This window comes from Cotesia typhae, unplaced genomic scaffold (assembly GCF_013202065.1).
Source record: "Cotesia typhae breed Kobodo isofemale line unplaced genomic scaffold, CoteBio_Ctyphae scaffold_91, whole genome shotgun sequence".
Classification (NCBI taxonomy): Eukaryota; Metazoa; Arthropoda; class Insecta; order Hymenoptera; family Braconidae; genus Cotesia; species Cotesia typhae.
This window is the reverse complement of record NW_027423781.1, coordinates 494,041-515,694: the sequence shown is the minus strand read 5'-3', so window position 1 is coordinate 515,694 and position 21,654 is coordinate 494,041. Positions and strand designations below refer to the sequence as shown.

The window sequence follows — 21,654 nt, the reverse complement described above, 5'->3', positions numbered from 1 at the left end:
AACTAAAATGAATGATAATAATAATTTAAACACACCGTGGGTCTAATTTTGGAAACTGATATTTTTCCCCCTCAGCTCTTTCACCAAGAATGACCACAGCTGTTCGATGGCGTTTTTCTTTATCATTCCACCCGCTTTAATCTTCTTCACTATCTCCTCAGCTCGGTCAACATATTTCGTCAATCCATGTTTTTTCGCCAAATCAACAGCAGCCTGAGCTCGACAGGCAAGTTTTTCCCTCTGCAGAACTTGTACGTTTATTTTACCATCGACAATAAGCGCAGTAGGTTTTTCTTTGGGTTTCTTGGAACCATCGCTGTTCTTAGAACCACCATTGTTCTTAGAACCTCCTAGGTTTTTGGAACTATCATTGTTCTCAGAACCACTAATAGTCTGAGAACTATTATTGTTCTTGGAACTATCAGCTGTTACACTTTCATTATTGGTATTATTGTTCTTTTGCCGTTTCTTCTGGGCCCTCAATTTAGCACGGACACGCAGTTTCTTGGCATACTTAATATGTTTCTTCTTACACTTATCAACCTTCAAAACACCCGGCTTAAATGCCTCAGACAAGAAATTGATCCGTTCTGACCTGGTGAACATTAACTTCAAGCCCAGTTCTTTAGCCCACTGACGTTTCTTGATAATATTAAAATCTACCTGTTCATACTGTTTTATAAACGAGTCCTTGGCATGGACAAGGTACTCCGACAGGTGAACTGTAAACAACTCAAAATTGAACCAACAAAAATTCATATATATACACTGTGGCACACGACTTTGTCGGCCTTGGTCTCCCTCCCAGGCGTTATCCGTTGATAACAAATTTAGAAGTTTATGGAAGTCGTTGATAATCGCTTCAGCAGATGGCGCTAGTTTAAAATTATACAAAGAACAAACTAATTTTCTGATGTACCGTTCTTGAACGTTTGCTATCTGATTCGCGAGTTTTAATTTGTATTCCTTATTTTTGTCTGAGCACCTTTCCATCTTGGAACTGAGAAAGTTGGCTCTTTTCTGAGTCGCAACTTCCTGATCGTAAGCAGTAAGACCTGTAAGAGACGAACAGGTAATAAAACAGTAGAACTTGTCCAACATGACGTTCAAAAGAACAGATTTCCTGGTAGGAAGCCGTGCGGTCTGCGTCATTCTCGGCCGATCTTCTTCTCTTCTGGACATCCATTGGATCATCAACTTCTTGAGTCCCAAGGTAGATGGCGCTGAAGGTGTCTTAAGTTCCACTACCAGCTTGTCAGGAACTTTCAACTTTATGTGGACGTAAATAGGGCAAAAACTTCCTTCGGGAAAGTGTTTGGAGAGGAACACTGGGAACTGGTGCTTGGAACTCTCCAGGTTGTAGGAAATATTTGGGATTTCCAGAGGGTATATTGTGTCTGAGTGCCAGTTATCCGGGATTACTGGCTGATTTTGGTAGTGGAACAGGATTACATCTCGGGCTGGTGGATCTGGGATTCTAATTGGAGCTTTTGGAGCTTTTGGAGCTTCTGGAAATTCTGGAAATTCTGGAGAAATTTCAACTGGTTCTCTGATTGGATAGCTCGGTCCATCAGTGTAGCTAGTGACGGATATGGGCGAGGGAAAGTGCGAGGACCAACGGTACCTGCTGCAGGTGGAACTTTCATGGCCGCGACGAGTACAGTTGCAGCAGTATAATTTGTGAGATGGTTTTAGGACCTCTTGCGGGTTTGGGGGTATGTTCACCCTTCCTGAGGTAGTTGTTTGGTGGTAACGGCGCCAGAGGTCCGGGCAGTCTGTTTTCAGGTGGCCCATGCTTTTGCAGAGGGCGCACTGGAGTTTACGGCAGTATTCGCAGGTCTTGCGGTAACATGAGTATTTCTTTCCGCACTAAAATTTTTTTTTTTAACGATTAGAACAATAATAAAAATAATTCTCTTAATAATATAGATTATAAACTTACGGTAAGACACATTCTCTGAGGACACCTTGACTCCAAGTGTCCTCCTCCGCACATATGACACGTAGCAGGTTTCCTCTTGTCCGGACAATTTTCCCTCTTGTGTCCTGGCTGATGACAATACGAGCACCTGAGCCTTTTTTCTCCTCCGCGACACACGAGATCAGCGTCCAGAATCGCCCAGAGATTCGGATTTCCTAAAAAAAAAAAATTTTTTTTTTATTTTTTAAAAATTAAAAAAAAAAAAATCATCAATATTAAAACCACCAAAAAATACGTACTCGACATTTTATGCTGGATATCCATGACATCGTTTATACATCCGCTGTTCCTGTAGTCAGTATAAAAAGCTCTCAACGGCACGGGCATTGGCTTCGAAACATATTCTTCAAAGCTGGTGTTTTCTTTGCTATTATCACTCCTAGGAACTTTTATCGGGTTGAGAGAGTCGTCCCTATTTCTGCTCTCATCCCTCGGTCGTTTTTTATCCGAGCCCAGACTCTTTGGAGGAGGTTGTCTGCTTTTGTCACCCGAGTCTTCCGTGATAATTGTGGCCGTCGTCGTCGAGGAGCTCGCTTTATTAGTGTCGGTAATTGTCTCCAACACCGGAGGATCATCTTTAGCCTCCAGATTTGTCAGATTGACTTTTCTTAATTCCTCTAAAGTTGGAACAGTTTTCTGGACCTGGGAGCAATTTAGCACAAAATTTGTCTCAATGGTGTCTTCTTCGTTTTCTTCATCATTATCAAGGTCGTTGTCGTTGTCGTTGTCGTTGTCGTTGTCGTTGTCGTTGTCGTTGTCGTCGTCGTCGTCGTCGTCGTCGTCGTCGTCGTCGTCATCGTCATCGTCATCGTCATCACAATTCCAGACCTGCTTCTCGGAATTAGAATTTTCTTCTTCTTCTTCTTCTTCTTCTTCTTCTTCTTCGTCTTCGTCTTCGTCATTGTCATCATCGTCATCATCGCAGTCCCAGATCTGCTTCTCAGAACTTTCTTCTTCATCATTTTCATCATCTTCAAGATTATTCTTAGAAGGAGCGTCATTGGAATCTTCTTCGCTGTCAGATTCATCAGATTCATCACTGTCATTGAGATTTATCAGCGGCGGAGCTGGTTTTGGCGGAACAGGCACTTCGAAAATAGACTCATCAGATTCTGAGTCTGATGACGATTCCAGGGAAGCCGTTGATTTGGAAATTTTTAGGGAAGATTTTATGTTGTACTTTGAGTTCTTATCTTTCGATGATGGCCCGGGACTTGATTTGGAAATCAGATTTGTGTCTTTAGATTTTTCGGGAGTTTTAGTTGGAGTTTCAGATTCTTGGGGATTGTCAGCTTTATCAAGATTTTCATCAGAATTGGCCAAATTTTCATCAAATTTCTCAAGATTTGGATTAGATTTAGCCAGATTTTTGGTTGGTGTTTCTAAATTTTTAGATTTAGCAAGATTTTCATCAGATTTATTCGAATTTTTTGTTTTATCAAGATTATGATCAGATTGTTCCGAATTTTTACTCGGTGTCTCTAAATTATCAAGATTTTTACCAGACTTGTCTAAATTTTTATTCAGCGTTTCCAAATTTTTAGATTTGTCACTACTATCAGATTTTTCCAAACTATCACCAGATTTATCAAGATTATTATCATCACCAGACTTACCTAAATTTCCATCAGATTTATCTAAACTCTTTTGAGATTCCTCCAACTCATCAGTAGACTCGTCTTGACTCATCTCATCATTGCCCGCCGGACTGCCAGAATTAGAATGCGTCAGATTATCATCAGTAGACTCTTGAATCTCAATTATCTCAATAGAATCATCCAAATTAATTACATCTTTGGTCCCATCGTCAGATTTGTTAAGATCTGATGGCCTAGCAGCGCGGTTCGGGTTCTTCCGAGGGGTAGACGGACTGGTGTCAACGATAGAAATTCTATTTCCCTTGACAGCCCTGCGAGACTTAATTTTCTCGCGCCTCCGCCGATTGCGAACTTTTTTACCAAAGTTCTTCAGATTTGTCATGTGAGAATCTTTCCTGGCCTGGGCCTTGCTCTTGTTTGGTGACAACTGGGTCAATCTGATGAAATCTGGCTGGTTGAAACGCGGCAAATCTTGTCTGGGAGACGAGTAAGGGTCCAGGAGACTTGGATTGAAGTTATTTGACGCAAAAGGATTCAATTGGAAGTTTGGAGCTCGATTGAACGTGTTGGATGGCAGTCTGGAATTTTCAAAGCTGATGGCTGCAGGGTCTAGTTGGTGTCCAGATCTTGGATAATCTGGCGGGTGTTTGCCAAAAAGATTGGCTCGGCTGGAATCCAGGGGAGTTACTCCGGTAGGAATTGGAGAAACTGGTGGGCCTAATCTTGATGAAATTGACGAGTTTAATATTGGAGGGTTTGGTAATAAAAATCTTGAAGAATTTGGTGAACTAAATCTTGGAGGGGTTAGTAATAAAAATCTTTGAGGATTTGGTGAACTAAATCTTGGAGGGGTTGGTAATAAAAATCTTGGAGGGTTAGGTGATGTAAATCTTGGAGGTACTTGTGGTATAACTGGATCAAGACTTAATAAAGAAGGTATTGTTTTCGTTACATCAGATTGATTGGACCTGAAATTATATTTAAATCTTAATCTTAATCTAAATTTAATAGACAATTTTTTTTTTTTTTTTAAGTTAGATTAGTAAAGAAGTACACGGAAAATTACGATAAAAGTTTTTTGGGATTATTTTTAAAAATTAATCCATTACACCTTAATTTTTTTTACAAAATAAATTATTGTAAAAATTTTTTTTTTTTGTAGTAATTAAAAAAAAAAAATAAATGACCGGTATCAGCTAATTTTGATTTCACAAAATTTCACAGATAATTTAAAAAAATCACTTTTAAAACTGAACCACCAAAAATAAAAATTTCGCAATTCTCACGACACAGTACCGCTTTACCAACAACTCAATCTATAAAATTTTACATAACAAACCTAAATTCCTGCCTGGGAGCTGGCTCTTGCAAACGATGATTTCCAACTGTCCTGGCGCCGTCAATCAGTGCGCGGTGCTTCTTCGGAAACATCCCCGTCTTTTTAGCATAAGACCTGATGCTACCAGGAATGGCATCTCCTTCTGGTGCCAGCGATGATCTTGGACCATTATTCGTCTCCGAGTAAGTTTCATTCGTGTAATGAACCTCCGCGTACAGGCGCGCCTCCAGGTCCGGGTCGTAAAAGTCGTCCATTTTGAGGTTAGTTCTAAAAAAAATTTTAATTAGAAAAGAACAATAAAATTATTATTGTAAATTAATTTAAAAAAAATTAATTACTTACTTTAATTATTTTTTATGTTTACAAAATATAAATATTATTATTTTTATTTTCCACGCGATTGGAATAAATAATTCCAAAACACTGCGACGACACTACCACGTGACTTGTAAAATTAACAATAATTTAATTATAAATAATTTTGTTGATATTCAACAAATATCTCCACTTATTAACAATAAATAAATCATTATTTATTTTGTTACACCACCAATTTTTTATTTTCAGGAAATAATCAGGATGCACATGGCGTCGAGTTTTGATAATAAGTTTCGATTTGCTGCGCTGTCGCGGGAAAATTCAATAGGTGGCGCCAAATTACAAGTCTAAAAATTTTGAATTTTACCGCCAGAGAAGAAGGAGAAGCTTGGAGGGAGAAATTCAAGATGGCGGTAAGAGCTTCAGGAAGAATGACAATACAGAACATTACAAGTAAGTTTAAAAGATTTTGTTGACTTTTTGGAGAAAATTTTGATATTGTTGTTGTTTATTGATGATTGTTAATTATAGTTGAGGTTTTTTTTTATGTTTTTAGGTACTAAAATAAAAGTTTTGGTAATTTTGGTGGGATTTAAAATTTTTGATGTCACGGTGTTGTTTTTAGTGGTTTTTTTTTTTTTTTTTTTTTTTGAGTGAATTTGAAAAATGATAATCAAAATGGTGAAAACTAAGGAATATTATCAAGGTAATTTTTATTTTTCACTTTTATTATAGGGTAGAAAAATTGAAAACCAGAATTTTTTTTATAATTATCGTTGATTTATTTACAAATATTTATTTTATATAATCCTTTATCAATAATTTGTTATTTTAGAGTAACAAAATTTCATTGCACATATACATCACCAATACATGCTTTTATCGTTACATTGATATATTTCGTATATTATAAATGTATAATAATAATCATAGTAATGATCTAATAAAAATTAAAATAATAATAATAATAATCAGAATATATAACATACTATGTATTGTGTAGCACTGACGGCAAAATTAAAGTACATAGGACAATTTTTATTGTCTAGCGCCAAAGACAATTATTCGGTTGATTAAAACAACAATAATAATAATAATAATAATAATAATAATAATAATAATTTGGTTAAAATTATCAATTTTCAGTACACTAGTGAACATTTTAGCACAAAATGGATACTTCCATGTAAGCTCACAAGTTTATTCATCATTACAGCTATTATTTATATATCTTTCATTTTTTTAAATCTATAACTCATTAATTAACGTAAAACAAAACTGTAATCGTCGACAATATTACATTTAGCGTTAATATCTTGAGCTAGGCCTTTTGTTATTTTTTTTTTTTTTTATGAATTTTATTACTAATTTTTTTACGGTTCAAAATAATTAAAAAAATTTAATTTTTATCGACTAAATGAAAAATAAAAATTAACATTTTTCTAAAATATTCAATACCTTTAAAATCAGCGAATTTTCAATTGCTGAATTCTTAATTAACAATTACACTAATTGTCAATAATTAAATCTATAATACTGATTGAAAAAAAAAAAAAAAAAAAAAAACCATATATAAACAGCCAAACAATTAAGATTTATTAACCCTAGCATTAATTAATAATCACTGTGTCAGTTCAATAATTTCTATTTAGGCGAGTAGCATTATTTACAATAAAACCATAAAAATTACTAAATGTAAATATTTATTAAATTATCTACCTACTTTTTCAATTATATAAAAAGAAAAACAAACTTCTCGCAATAATTAATAATTAATAATTATTAAACTTTCAAATTGCCGTTTATTCAGTAGACTCTTACTCTTTAAAACATTTATTTAACATATATTTATATTGTCAAGATTTTTTTGTCAATTCATTTATTTCTTCCCAGTATTCGTATATTCTTCATTTCGGACGACTATTTTCTTCATTTATTTTACGCGTAATACGTTAAAAGCACAGTTAGATTCGTTTTTTTTTTTTTTTTTATTATTATTATAATTAATTAATTAATTACTAATCTAATGTACAAAAACAATTATCAACGTTTGGAATAAATTATAAAACATTTTAAATAAATATTAATATTTTTGGACGGTTAATTTAATATATCATAAAATTTTAAATCAAAACATTTTAAAATTATTTCTAAGGCATTTAAATAATTTTTTTTTTTTATAATAAAAAAAAATTTTTTCAATTTTATTTTTCAGTGTCCCGGCTCGGGCTTGAACCCTAGACATTCCGCACGGTACGACGCTTCAATGTCACCATGCTTCAAATGTGAGTTTTTATTAATTTTTATGTTTAATATTTTTATTTTTAAAATTTTCAAGTAAAATTATGGAACTTAAAGTTCTTTTCTAAGAAATTAAGCGATCTAATCATGAAAAAATGCCTCAGAAAAATTTAATCACACGGTAATTAATTTACAACTAACAATTGAACGTAATTGGAAAAGTAAGATAATAAATGATAATTCAAAAAGATATTAATGGTTACTTAAGCCGTTGGGTGACATTTGCAAGGGCGACTGCGAATGCTTGGAGAGCACTGAATGGATACTGGAAATCCAGAGTGTAAGCGTTTCCGTCGATTCGTCCGAATTGCATGACCTGGAACAGAAAAAACCGATAAATATTTATTGATAAAATAAACCAAAAGGAAAAAATTAATCGAGAACTTACCTGCTTTCCTCGATACTCGATTTGGAAATTCTTGGCGCTTTCTTGGGTGACCCGACCGCCGAAATCTAATTGATAAACTTGGCTTGATTCGTTCCACATGGGAGCTTTGTTGTGCATCACGAGTTCTTCTGGTTTGTTGGCCAGAACTCCGTTGCCTCGGTGTTTCAGCTGGAATTTTAATTTGAGACAGCTGTTATTTATATGGATATCAAAAATACCTTTATTAATTAAAAATCTCTCTTAGCATTAAAAAAAAAACCCAAGATGACTCTATTAGTTACCTTTTGTCGAAGTTGTGCCTTTTGGAAAGTTTCTAAATTCCTGTAACTCCTGCTAGAACTGTCATCCTGCGGTCCTTCATCATCAGAGCTCTCCCCGCGGTTTTTCCTGGTCCGTCTGTTCAACAGCGGACTGGACAACAACCTCCTCCTGATAGGCGAAGCAGAAGCAGGCCGTTTTCCTTTTTTCGTCGGCGCTGGACTGCTCGGAGAGCTTCGTGGTAGCCGAATATTCGGCCTGGGTGAAGGGGGCGGTAGTGAATTTGTGTCATCAAAGTCTCTGAGCCTCGCTGCTAGACCATCCAGCGAAGACGACAAGGAATCACTGGACTTGGTATCCCTAATCATCAATGAGATCATTAGCTAAAGATCAAACCACAATTCTCCCAACAGTTCTACTTACCCCGTCTCTTTCAGGGCTTTTTCCTCTCTCTTATCCTCCTCCTTGCTAGTCCCCAACTCCTCTCTCTTCTCGACCTCTTCAACATGCTCCAGCAATTTAACCGGAAGAATCTGTTCCGTGCTAGGGAACATATCACTAGAGTCCAAGCTCCTGGACTTCCCGCAAGTTCTTAATTTGGGCCTTGCTTGTCCCTCCTGAGCCTTCTTCTTCCTCCTCTTGGTCTTCCTGGACACTAGCACTAATCTCTTATTCGGCGCTTCCTTCCTTAGAATCTTGAGGGCCACTTCGCAAGGAACCATCTGCGCATCAACCAGATCCAAGTAACCGACACTGCAACTCCTGACCATTGGGTCCAGGACCGGGTTGATGGGTCCAATACTAACCACCGTAGGTGTCCTATGGACGCTTCTCAATTCAGGTTCCTTAGCAACCGCTTCTTCGTCAATGAAGCGAAGCTCTTCCCTGTCAGAAGTCTTGCCATTTTGGGCGCCAGCTGGTGTTCTTAGGTTCTTTCCCTTCTGATGAGAGCTCGGCTTGGTGTGAACAAAGCTTCCGTTGATCGCAGAAAAGTTTACATAAATTGGGGACGTGGACCCACCATTCGTCTGACATCTTGAAGTAGGCAAGGAAGCAGCCACATTCTTTTCATCCAATTGATTAATCTTATTGATCTCCAACTCTTTGCGAATATTGGACTGTTCAGAAATAAGCGATGTCTTTACCCTCTGAATATTGCCGGAGTAGTCGCTGCTGGAGTTAGATGTTGCAATTAGAGTCTGGGTGGGTGCCACAGCGTTTTTAGGTGACTGCAGCGCTGGAACATCGCAACAACGAGGTTGATGACGGGATGATCTGTAGTTGCTTGAAGTAGCACGCAAGTTTTCGCAAAAATCTAGCATGTTTTGGTGATGGAAGTGGTTCGCGACGTAGGGAAAGTCCTCGTCGAAGGGAAAGTTTTCAGGCGGGACTTCTGGATTGGAGATGAACTGGGATTGGCTGGACAACTGGGACTTTGGGCGAGGAGCGGAGTTTAACCTTGTACCGCGAGATGTCATTGGAGCGATTGGTGGCGCTGGTGGCGCTGGAATGTCTACTGGCCGGCTTGCACCTTGAGGCTCAGAGAAGGTTTCTTCCTCGTCTTCGGAGAAGAGGTTCGGGTTGAAGGACGGGTCCGGGCCTGGAAAACGTAAAAAAAAAAAAAAAATCAACTAAAGGTCAGTCAATGATCAAACAGCGACAATACCTGCTGGTAAATCGTCACGGAGCTCAGTAATCACAAGGGTCATCTGTCTTGGCTGTAAATGCAGCAGGGATGTCCTGTAAGTAACTTGACCTAAATTTGCAGGCACTGAATCCGTTAGACCGTGTATTTTGAACTTGGTGCCCCAAATGTTAGACGTCACTTCTACTAGTCGTCCATCCTAAGAAGAAACAAATCACGAGGGACAGGAAATCAATACAAGGTTATATTTGCAGTAACAAAACTAAAATCATTATACCTCCGGCAAAGTGTCAATATACGTCAAAACATCGGACTCGTCATTGGATTTATCATCCTTTTTTCTTCTATTCTTCCTCCTGTTCCTCGGGGAACCACACAGTTCAGCGGTATCTCGTTCGGTATCGGAACTGTCGCTGAACGACGGGAACGAGTAGTCAGGAATCTGGAGGGTGTCCTGGCTCTGGGGGTCAAATATAACGAATTCCGGGCGAATCTTGCTGGTCCGACGTCCTTTTAACAATGGAACCAGTCCGCCAAGGTACTCGAGGTACAGAGTGTAGCATGGCGCCGGTTCACCGGCATGTCTTAGCATTGTGCAGTGAAGCCTTCCTCCACCAGGTGGCGGCCGAGACACGAACTTACGGAGCTCACGTGGTTCTGGTACACAAGATCTAATTGTACTCGCAAAAAGTGCTGCCACAGGAGCTCTCAACCTGCGTGGCAATGGCAGCTGTTGGACATTAGACTCTCGCGTCAGCGCTGCTCTTACGGCAAGAGTTGCTAGCAGCTGTAGCGATCCAACATTCCTGGGGAGCCAAAAGCAGAATTAATAGCAGTGAAAGGAAAAGCACGAAATAGTGTAAATTGCATGCATACCTTGAGACCCAGGCTGCGTGAACTTTAGCTCCTGTAGCGATAAATAGTCGCCAATCATTGTGACCCCACGTTAGTGCTGACACTTGTCCCTGGAATTCGTTAATTAGGTCAACTGGTGTTTGATATTCAAATTATGATCTCTTACCTGAGTGTACGGAATAGTCGTCGTGTAAATCAGCGTTCCGGTAAATGAATAGAATTTTAGGAGATTGTTGTACTCAGGCGGGTTAGCTATAGAAGTCTCCGATTCCTTGGTTCCCGCTATGGCTAACAACTCTCTAGAATTGCTCCATTCGGCAAACAACGGCGCTTTGAGGCCGGTTTTTATCGTGATTGGTGACAAATCGTCATAAGAACGAAGCACCACGATATTTCCATCAGTCAGACACACTGCTAGAACGTAGGTTCGTTCATCTGAAAGCGTAAGGAATTAGTAAAAGCTGAACCATCATCTAAACTAATGAGTTGATGCAAACCTGGCTGAGTTTGAACTCCACAAATATCATCGTCTTCTAGGTCGCCTTCCTCCATCCTGAACTTCTGGGCACTCCAGGCCATTGAGGTAATCCCTGCTGATAACTGGACCTCCGACACCATCGCACCATGAACATCCATCACTATTAATTGACCAGATGTCGTTCCAAAGTAAACCTGTTGATCATCTGGGGTCCAAATTCCGCAGGTAATCGTAGCCTGGTCGTTTAGCATCGAAGACCAGTATCTTTGACCTCCCACACTTCCTACCAATACAAATCCATCCTGGAACAACGGTATAGTTATAGAAATTGAACCCGGTAATTGATGATGCCGTTATTGATGGGATTTTTCACCCTAAAACTTACCCGATAGCATATTAACGCCATTCTCCCGTCATGGGACCACGAAAAGTGCGTGACAGGGGTGCTTCGATCGTTAATTAATTCGATGCTCCATCTACCCTCATACTTTATCCATACGAATATAACGCCCGAGCTGTCGCAAGATGCCAGTTTTTGATACGGCTCGTTCCATTTTACAAGAATCACCTGGAAAAATAGCGGATGGGTTGGCGTTATCAATTTGATATGAATTAAAAACAATGACTATCTATTCATTTACATTAATGACTTCATAACGAATCATGACAGTCGATCTAGCTAACGAGACTACAATTGCCAAACAATCAAGATTAATGGAGGCGATTAAAATTAGTTAATACGGGGCTGGATTCATAAACAAAACTGAAATTTTTCTTCTTGATGGATTTTTTAAAAAAATATATTTTGCTAAGTTAAATTGAAAGATTGATATATTAATGTTGATGATGATTAATGGATGGCGCTGTTCTTAAAAAATTAGAAGGTACTTAAGAACTGAAAGTTTAAAACACTCGGAGTATAAAATTAATCGATAATGACACTGTCGGAATAATATTTACTTAAAATATAAATAGATATAAGTTTGATTGACTTACATTAATAAAAAATATCAACACATATATATATATATATATATATATATATATATATATATATATATATATATATATATATATATATATATATATAGAAGTTTTATGACAAGCTAACACGATAAAAATGTCTCGCTATTTCGATCCAATGACCTCGATATTATTTAATAACATTTTTTTAAATAACTGGCTATAGATATGAGCTTACACAAGCTATGTATTATTGTTAAGTACACTTCTACTATTCCATGTTGCTGCATAATACAATTTAATCGCTTAGCTATTCACGTTAAAGTGTTATACTATTGTTTTATTAAGGTTATAGTTAAATATGTATAAATGGACACGTGGAGTTCACTTAGGAAGACGATTAACTAATGGTTTGTTAATTCTAACGAATTTGAATCTCGGAATAACTTATAGTTCACTAAAAAAAATATTGGGATTGGATTCTAGCTGTTGATTGGAAGAAAAATGGAGTTTTAGGCCCAAAATCGCGGTTTTTTTCTTACCTAACAAAGAAAACTCTTTTGCTATGGAAAATTTAGGAAGCAAAAAAAATTTTTGACATTCTAGAGCTAATTTGTAGACTTTTTGGCGGAAAAATTTTAATTGACGGTGAAAATCGATCCAGAGTGCAATCAATAGCTTGACACTTAAAAACTGGCGACTTTCCATTGTTATTTTAAAAACTGCTTGATAGAAAGCATGCTAGTGTCAATTAAGCACAAAAATGAATTACCTGTAAAAGAGCAGAAGTTTAACGTGATTAAAAATGGAATATAACCCTAACAAAATTACCAATAATAGCCCGCCGATATCAATATCATCGAAAACACATTATCAAAATGATATGTTGATAATGGGTTGGCACAATAACCAAGCACATAACAATGAAATTCAGGCAATTATAGTTGACCTCTTCCATCACAAATAATACTTCCGAAAATCTTGAAGGACTTAAAAATGGCTACTTACAACAAACTCTGTTTTATTTCTTCTAACCCAGTATAAACTATCAAGAATAAAAGCAGACTATAACCTAAGCCCTGTCTATTACTTCCATTCTTAAAAGGCTCTTGACGTTGAATCAATACCCCGTTTATCCATAGCTGCATCATCCCCGAAGCATTTTATCAATGACCATCCGACCGCAGAATTTCGATATTGATTCCTCACGGTCATTTCAGGTCACCATGTTTTTCTTTTTTAATCTTTCATCTGTAGAAATTATTTTTCTTTCTTATGGATACCTTATTTTTTTTTATGCACCCGTCTTACGCCAAGGCTGCTGCTGCTGCATTGATTCTATAGCCTGTGTCTATAACTACGGACATATAGCATTCTCAAGACTATTGTTCGCTAGTGAAGGACCTACCTATTAAAGATCTACATACACATCCACATATCTATCCAAGTATCACAAATACACTCGTGAATCATAACAATAACTAAAAGAGCCCATTTTAATAGACGTTATTGAGTAGTGTATTTAGCAATAAATCCTTATTTTATGCTTCAAAGCGCAATGCGTCCAATTGTTGATTTTTTTTTTTTGGGCAAACAAAAGTTTGGTATCACGAAAGGATCTCTAGAAGCATTTGAATTATTCTTAAAGTTTTCTGGACAATATTTTGTCTTTGTAACAATATTATCTTGAAGAAAATATATCATCCATCATGATCAGATAACTAACAGATCAATGTAAGGGAGATCCGTGACTAAGTAATTGTTCCAGTGTATGTGGGAAGTGGAAAAACGTTTCAAGAGCGATCCTGCTGATAATTTTAAGTGCTGGAATCAAGTTCTCGATCTTCAACAGAGATATGAAAAATTTTTTCACAATAAAGTTTATGAAACTAAAGCAACTTACACCCTTACAAATTTAGCGCCTGTTCCTGAATAACATGAATTGTTCTTTGTTCTCTTCAGCAATAGCTACTGCACCAACTGTTAATTGTACAGACTACTAGTGTTATCTCAGTTATATGACATGTATAGACACGTACGATACTCTGAATGTAACAGAACACGGCAAGAATATATGAGAATCATGTCTATGCATGGAAAAACAGAGAAAAATAGTGAGAATGACGAGGGTCTAACTTAGAATGTATTGCACGTATTTTATCTCGACTCTCTTAAGCCGCTTTCAAGATTTTAAAACACACCCCGGTGTGAAACACAATGAGAGACATATTCTTTTTAAGTTTTGTTTAGATTTTTTATTGTTATCAAGAACAATTAACGGAGTCAATATATATATATATATCTGTAGAATTTAATTGGGTTGCAGTAAGTTGAACGGCTTCTGGTTATTAATTTACTGAAGAAATATTTCTTTCACAATAACTAAAAAACATCTATCTACTGTAGTTGTTTTATTGAAACCTGGTAATTATAAATTAACAGTTTTGTGGACAAAGGAACTTATTCAAAGGAAATAATTATCTATTATTTTAATTTTCACGAACTAATGGCTCTATTGTCACTGATTTAACTTTAACTACGGAAATAATTAATGTTGGTAAGGATTTAAAGGGTAATTAACGAGCAAATACAGAGTTTATTTTAAACATTTAGTAACTTTAGATGGATAATTTTGTTCGTAAGGATAATAGTTTAGAAAAAAAAATTTGCAACGTGAGATATCATCACTATAATTATTCTATTTCACAATAATCATGTAATTAAAGTAAAAAAATCACTTTTTTTTAATTTAGCTGAGATTGAGGTTATCAGGATTAATAAATGCAATAAAACTCCTCTCTGTATTGTTCTTAATACCTCTTACTCATCTCCAATATCACTTTATTGCTCGACATTTTCCTTATCGTCGCGTCATCACTTTACTCTACCCCTAAAGTCCATATATTTTTGGCAACGGTATATTCTTCCCTCGATAGTTTTCTCTATAAACGACCTCACAGAGGTCTATAAGTTCAGAGACAAACAAACAAACAAACCGTAGCACAGCCATATAAAAAGCACTTTATTATTTTATTTTATTTTTATCTGTATTTCAATCAACCACTCAAACTATAGTGATCAATATTAAAAATTAACTACAAGAGACGTGAGCATAAAAATTTATTTGGCAAACATTTGAATACCGTATATTTAGGTGTTAGCGTTAAGCTCATACATTTTGCTATCGATCTGGTATACGCAATGCTGTTTAGACCCAGGGACTCTCAACACTGTCCAATTTGCTCGACTACATCTGCATTGTTAAGGTTTTTCGTGACCCAAAAAAATTCGCGGTGTCCAAAAATTAATTTATTTTGCTTTAGAAGTCTTAGAATTTATTATTCATAAGCTCAAAGGATGTTTAAGGACCATGTTTTATGTTTTTCTAGGATATGAAATGTGGAAGAGTATTTTTCAAAGCTTTAAAACGACATAGGTTCAAGTTTCCATAAAGTAATATTAAAGCTAGTGAGCCGTGTGAGAATTTAGCAAATAGTGTGAAATTAGGTTGCGAGTGGTCTCGCTGATATGAATTTTTCCGACCTTTTTCCCGGTGTTTTGCGTCATGTTGCTTTCTGTAGATAATTTTTATTATTTATTTTATTTTGAGGGATCATTAGAGGCATAATAATATTAAAAATAATGAGCTTATTAAATGATGGAGATCGAATGGAATATAAAAGCTTGTAGATGCATAAATCTGCATTATTTTGTGATCCGATAGAGAGAAATATGTATGATGTATGTGTATAAAAAATCGATTCTTTTTTTTTACCTTCTGGGAGTTCGGAAACATGCCAATTAGCGAGCTATCAGTGTAGCTGAAGAGGGAAGTGCCAGATGCAAATGTTCCTAGAAAATGGGATGAGAATGGAAAAAAAAAAAATATATATATATATATATATATATATATATATATATATATATATATATATATATATATATATAAATAGGAAAAACAAAAATTGTCGGAGAATAATGCTGCACTATATAAAAAATAAAGACGCGACGTGTAATCATGTCTTTCCTTGTAATTACTCAGATTATTTCACAGTTTTTTTTTTTCGTGGAAAATACTCGTCGTTTTGTTTTACAGCGAAGTATTTTGTCACTAATGGATTTTGTGTCCAATTTTTGGATGTGACTCTCCAAGGTCGATTTTAAACGAATTTTTTCTTCGAAACGGTGAAAGATATAGTAAAAAAAGTTGAAAAATCGGCTCTAGAATACAGAAAAATTTTTTTAATTCCTAAATTTTCCATAGGATAAAACTTTTCTTTGTTAGTTTTGAAAAGAAAAAAAAAAACCGTATTTTTGGGCCTAAAGCTTGGTTTTTTTTTTTCCAAACCAAAGCTTTAATCCGATCAAAATATTTTTCTTAGGAAAATATTAACTCCCAAGAACAATACTAGGTCCATAAACTGTTGACTCAGCAGTGTAAGTTTTATTTAAGATCGAAAAACTCTAAGAAAATGAAAAAAATTGCTTTTTTTGCTCTACAGTATTTAGTGAAACTTTTAATTTCAGCGCCAAGTTAAATACAAAGTCAGTACAAAGTAGAATTTTCGAGCTATGTCGAGAGTAATTTGGATAAACACTAAGTAAATTTTGAAAAGCGTGATAATAAGAAAATTTCCAAGACGATGATTACGGAAGTAATTATTTAAAAACTTATAAAGGTATTCCCTAGTGTGCCGGGGTCTTTATATATAAATATACCGTGTGATATAATATTTCTTACCTCACTTTGATGTCCACGTAAGTTATAATTGGCTCTCAGTGGATTTTCCGTAGTTCTCGTCCGACAGTGTGACGTCGTGAAGGTAACTCCGACTAAACCGCGAGCATTTCCAGTAGCTAGCCACCCTTCCTGGTAGTAATTTGCACGGTTAAGTTTCCACCCTTCATCCTGTAACGTAGTAATTACGTATATATAATATTTATGGATATAATTTACCTAAACCACTGTATTTATAAAAGATAAAAAATTTCCTACTCTCCACTCATATAAATTTCAATCTCGAGATCTTTTTCTATTAATTAAATTCTGACGAGCTAATGCTTCAACTACTCTCGACCTAATTTAATAATTCTGATGAATACGTAAGGATTTTTTTCTTTTTTTATCATTTAAATTAATTGAGAGTATTTTTTTTATAGAAAATAAAATTATTTTTCAGGCATTAATTTTTATAAAAAATTTTTTAAACATTTTTTCAATAAAAAAATCAATAAAGTTGGATTTAAAAGATTGAATGAGTGTGTCTTATTATTGAATAGAGTTTTTTAAGCCTAAAGAGTACGAGTCGAGGGTAATATTGTATTTGATTGTGAATTCTGAACATGAAAAGGCAATAAGTGGGATCGCGGTAATTCAGACACACTTAAACCTGCTTTCACACTCTTATAAGTGCTTCTAGATAAAGAAATTCCTTTATTATTGCCAAGATTTTGTTTACCCAACTTTTATACTCAAAGAAACTATTGCTTAGCCTTGGAAGTTTGTAAAAAGTATTAAATTTTTTATAAATTTCAACTCAAGACTTTTTTTATAATTTTTTCGTGCTGGGTTAAAATTTAAAAAACTACAAAATTTAGAACAAAAATCAAATCTTTAACGGAAAGAATAAATGTTAGTGACTACTTCGGACACAAAAGAGTTTACAGCAAAGCAAAAGAGTAAGCGTGTTTATGTAGCAGGGTTGTCGGTTGGTAAAAACACAATGCTCGAGGCTAGTCAAGCGCCACTAAAATTAGGGGTTGCAGGTTATGCCTCAGGTGCATCGCTTCCATTTATTCTTCATAAATTTACAATGAATTTTCTGACTCGAAAAATCTTTAATAATTTTTCCAACAATTATTCTTGAGATTGATCTCAACAATCTTATTTAATTAAAATAATTCATCGGTTGTTTGTCATTACTTCCCTAGTTGACCCTCGACACTGCTAACTGGGACCAGGATCGAAACTGAATAAAATTAGTCTATGTTAATTCTCAGGATGAATAAATCTTTCAATAAAGTCGGTTACTTTTTCAAAGTTTAATCAATAGTTCTATTAGGTTATTCATACCAGTGTAAGGCAAAGCTCTTCCTTGTTTTTATTGTTATTATGGCTTAATCAATACGTCAGTACTGTAAAAATGGAGTTATTAGAAATAAGACATCTATTGGGGCTCGGCTGAAAGCCAAAAAACAGAAAGACTAACAAAATTAAAAGCCTTTTTTTATTTTTTAGTGTAAGACCTCTTTTATGACCTTTGATTTTGAATTCTGGACAAAGGATTGGAGATATAAAAAAAAAATCAAAAGGATAGTTTGTAGGAAATTTAATTTCCTAGAAAAAAAGTCTTGAGATTATTTTTTATCTCCAATATTTTGTCCAGAAATTAAATTTAAATTCCTAGGATTTTATATAATTATACCAAATGATAAACATTTAGGACTTTAAATTGATTTTCTTAGAAAATCATGAAATAAAAAAATAATAATGAGGATCTTTTTGGTAGAGAATTAAATTTCCTACAAAAAAGGTCTCTTATCATTTCTCCGTATCTCCATCCTATTCTTTGTCCACAATTTGAATTTAAAAGTTGAGAAGCAAAAATAATAAAATTCCTTGGATTAAATAGCTCTTAGAAACGTTATTTAAAAATTACCAAGCACTCGATCCCTTAGATATATATGTGTATAATGGAAAAATACCTATATATTTATTCACCCTTACTCGTAGCAGTACTTGGCAACGCCCGAGTGACAGTAAATTAGCCAAGGCATAGGTTGTCTCTGGTTGTTCCAGAGCAAGTCCAGCACCCACATTTATAGTACAGTTCAAATTGACATTGCTCTTCACTATTACCTATATATCCACCCTTATAGATAGAAAGAGACAGAAATAGATGAGAAACACGAGGGAATTAAAGGAGATACCAGCCCAAAAGTCAAATAAACACGAAAATGATAATTAACTTTATCGAAAGCATTCAACCGCCGGAAATAATATTATATTTAAAAGGGACATTAATTTCATTTGTTTGGCCAATTTCGAGGCCAGAAATTCATTTTTAAAAATTTTTTTCTTGTTGTAAAATGGATTTACAACAAGTCAATTTGTTTGGTTGCGAAAGTACCGTTCGATTCCCGTTTAATTTTTTTTTTTAAATTAAATTCTTATCAAAAATAAATTACTGAATAATTTTGATAAAAAAAATTGTATTTATAAAAAAAAAAAAAAAAAAGAATGAAATGTGGCATAAAATTGAAATGAAATTATATTTGTTTGTATATCTAAAGCCAGGCGAGGAGTTTGTATTGAAAATAGCTGACAAATGCGAATGGTATTATAAAGCTTGAAAGTTGCACTTGAGACACCAGACGTGATCTTCATCCTTCATCTTTTCTAGAGGGTACTAGATATTATAACTATACTATACACTAGTACCCGAGAAATTGCTCTTGAAATTAATTTTTTTTCTTCCAAAATTTTTTTTTTTTTTTTTTTTAAATTTATATATCCATAACGGAAAATTTCATTATTCACAAGCTTTAAATTTCCCTCGTAACTTTATTGCTATAGTAGATTCGGTATACTACATAAAATCGATATTTATTGTCTTAGAAGTTGTACTTGCTGATTCAGTAGACCATAAAATTTATATTAATGTTAATACGACTTTTTCTATGCCATCACTTTCCGATCTTTTATGTTATATTGCCCGATATTAAATTTACAAATTTTTTTTTCTTCAATGATACTTTTAAATAGTTTTAAATAATTCTAATAAAAAATTTTATTACTGTTATTACTACAGTCACCTTATATTTGATTTATTTTTTTTATACTGCATTGACACCGAAAGTCAATGCATTATTTTTTTGAGTATAGCTACTAATTATTTTTAGTCACAATTGTCGTCAAAAATTAAATTTAAAAATTTTTTTCCTGCTGCATTGACTTCCAAAATCAATGTAATAAATTTTTGTCTATATCTCAGAATCTAATGATCCAATTTGTCTGAAATTTTAATATATTCTTCAGACTGAAGCCTACTAACAACCCCAATATAAAAATTGATAATAATATAATTTTGATTAAATAATATCGTTGATATAAAATTTGATAAAAACAATCAATTACCCAAAATTTGAATGATCATCATTCCCCTAATTATTTATCAGCACATCTAAAAAATTCCTCCAAACAATAACTCACAACACCCTATAATCCCAGAAACGTTTTATTTCCAACTCTCCTCCCCTTTCTTCCTGGTCTTAAATCTGTTCAAGAAATGTCACGGCAAAACATAATAAAACTATACTCATGAATCATATATTATTTCATAAAAGCAACTTAAGTTTATAAATAAATAAAACTTTTGTTGGCTCAAAAAATTTATCTAATAATTCTTAAAAATTAATTTTTTTTTTTTTTAAACTCACCTCAGGTACTTCCTCATCCGGAACTTTTCCCATCCAACTGAGAGACAAAATATTACAGTCGCACTTGGCATTGTTATTCTTCTCAAAATGCAAATGCATTGTTCACCTTAATTCAAAAATAAAATCCTCAATTCCGATTTTTGAATCCATTAACCACCGAATTGAGAAGAACATTTAATTAAACTTTTAAATTAAATTAACCCCCTAAATCACCAACAATTCACCAACTTCTATAAATAATTTAAATTCTGGTGAGGAAAATAATTGAAAAAAAAAAAATTATCACACCTCCCCAATAGAAAGTGGCAGTAAATAATGACAATTTGACGGTGAAAAATTCATTGTTCACCACATGGATAGACAAATTTTGCTGATTGAGGCACCCGATCTCTGACACTGACTCAAAATATTATAAATTAATATTATTGATATTTAATAGTGTTAGTTTTATTTTTTGCAAATGTGGAGAGTAGAGAATCGGACATAAAAAAAGAAAGAAGCTCGCACCCTGCCCCTGGCTCGGAGAGCAACTGAGGGTTGAAGAAACATGGAGATGGTGGTCGTGGTGGGCGCCACCCCAGCACCGCTCGACGGCGCTACCACGAGGCATGCAATGTTATTGATTTGAGGGTTTGCAGAAGGACTTAGGATGACATCTAGCAAGCTCTGGAACAATTTTTAAATTCCTTTTTAATTTTAAACATATCATTTTTTATTTATTATTCTTAATTATTTTTTTTATTTAATTTTATATCGTCCAGTGGATAATTAATTTTTGTGAGACTCAAGTTAGCAGTCATTAGAGAATTTTTTAATTTTATTTAATAAAAAAATTTGTTGCAAAAAATTATTTTTAAAAAATTCCAATTTTTCCAAATATCAATTTTTTTTTTTTTTAATTTTTTTTTGCCATAATTATTTGTTAAAAAAATTATTAAAATTATTAAATACATACCACATTAATTTGTAATAATTTTTTTAATGAAAAAAAAAAATTATAAAAATTTTTAAATGTCGGCTAACATTAATTTTCAAATTTTCATATAATTTTTTATCTACTGACGTTTGACATATCGAAAATTCCTAAAATA

The 21,654-nt window shown here is 34.4% G+C and overlaps 2 protein-coding genes across 5 annotated transcripts in view; both read right to left on the bottom strand.

Moving 5' to 3' along the window:
- LOC141537692 (uncharacterized) overlaps window positions 1–5,689 on the bottom strand; it is a 29,016-nt gene extending 23,327 nt beyond the window's left edge. For 2 of the 4 annotated variants that reach the window (XR_012480956.1, XR_012480955.1), the window contains exons 1-5: window positions 5,261–5,688; window positions 4,919–5,185; window positions 2,221–4,547; window positions 1,943–2,136; window positions 36–1,869 (exon numbers count right to left, since the gene is read on the bottom strand). Coding sequence is in view for 2 of the 4 variants with exons in the window: in XM_074258824.1 (XP_074114925.1) it covers window positions 43–1,869; window positions 1,943–2,136; window positions 2,221–4,547; window positions 4,919–5,172 (4,602 nt within the window). In the remaining 2 variants the exon portion in view is untranslated. Of the gene's footprint in view, window positions 1–35; window positions 1,870–1,942; window positions 2,137–2,220; window positions 4,548–4,918; window positions 5,186–5,260 lie in introns of all 4 variants that reach the window. The other 2 variants (XM_074258824.1, XM_074258825.1) reach the window with 1 other exon arrangement.
- A 317-nt stretch (window positions 5,690–6,006) lies between these two features.
- Window positions 6,007–21,050, bottom strand: Tusp (WD40 superfamily protein Tusp). The gene is made up of 12 exons (XM_074258253.1): window positions 20,564–21,050; window positions 16,866–17,033; window positions 11,547–11,729; window positions 11,181–11,463; window positions 10,850–11,118; window positions 10,705–10,793; window positions 10,106–10,634; window positions 9,850–10,027; window positions 8,607–9,783; window positions 8,207–8,543; window positions 7,926–8,093; window positions 6,007–7,853 (listed from the first exon to the last, which is right to left on the bottom strand). The coding sequence occupies exons 1-12, from the start codon at window positions 20,660–20,662 to the stop codon at window positions 7,737–7,739; spliced, it is 3,597 nt and encodes a 1,198-aa protein (XP_074114354.1). The 5' UTR covers window positions 20,663–21,050; the 3' UTR covers window positions 6,007–7,736.
- Window positions 21,051–21,654: the final 604 nt, after the last annotated feature.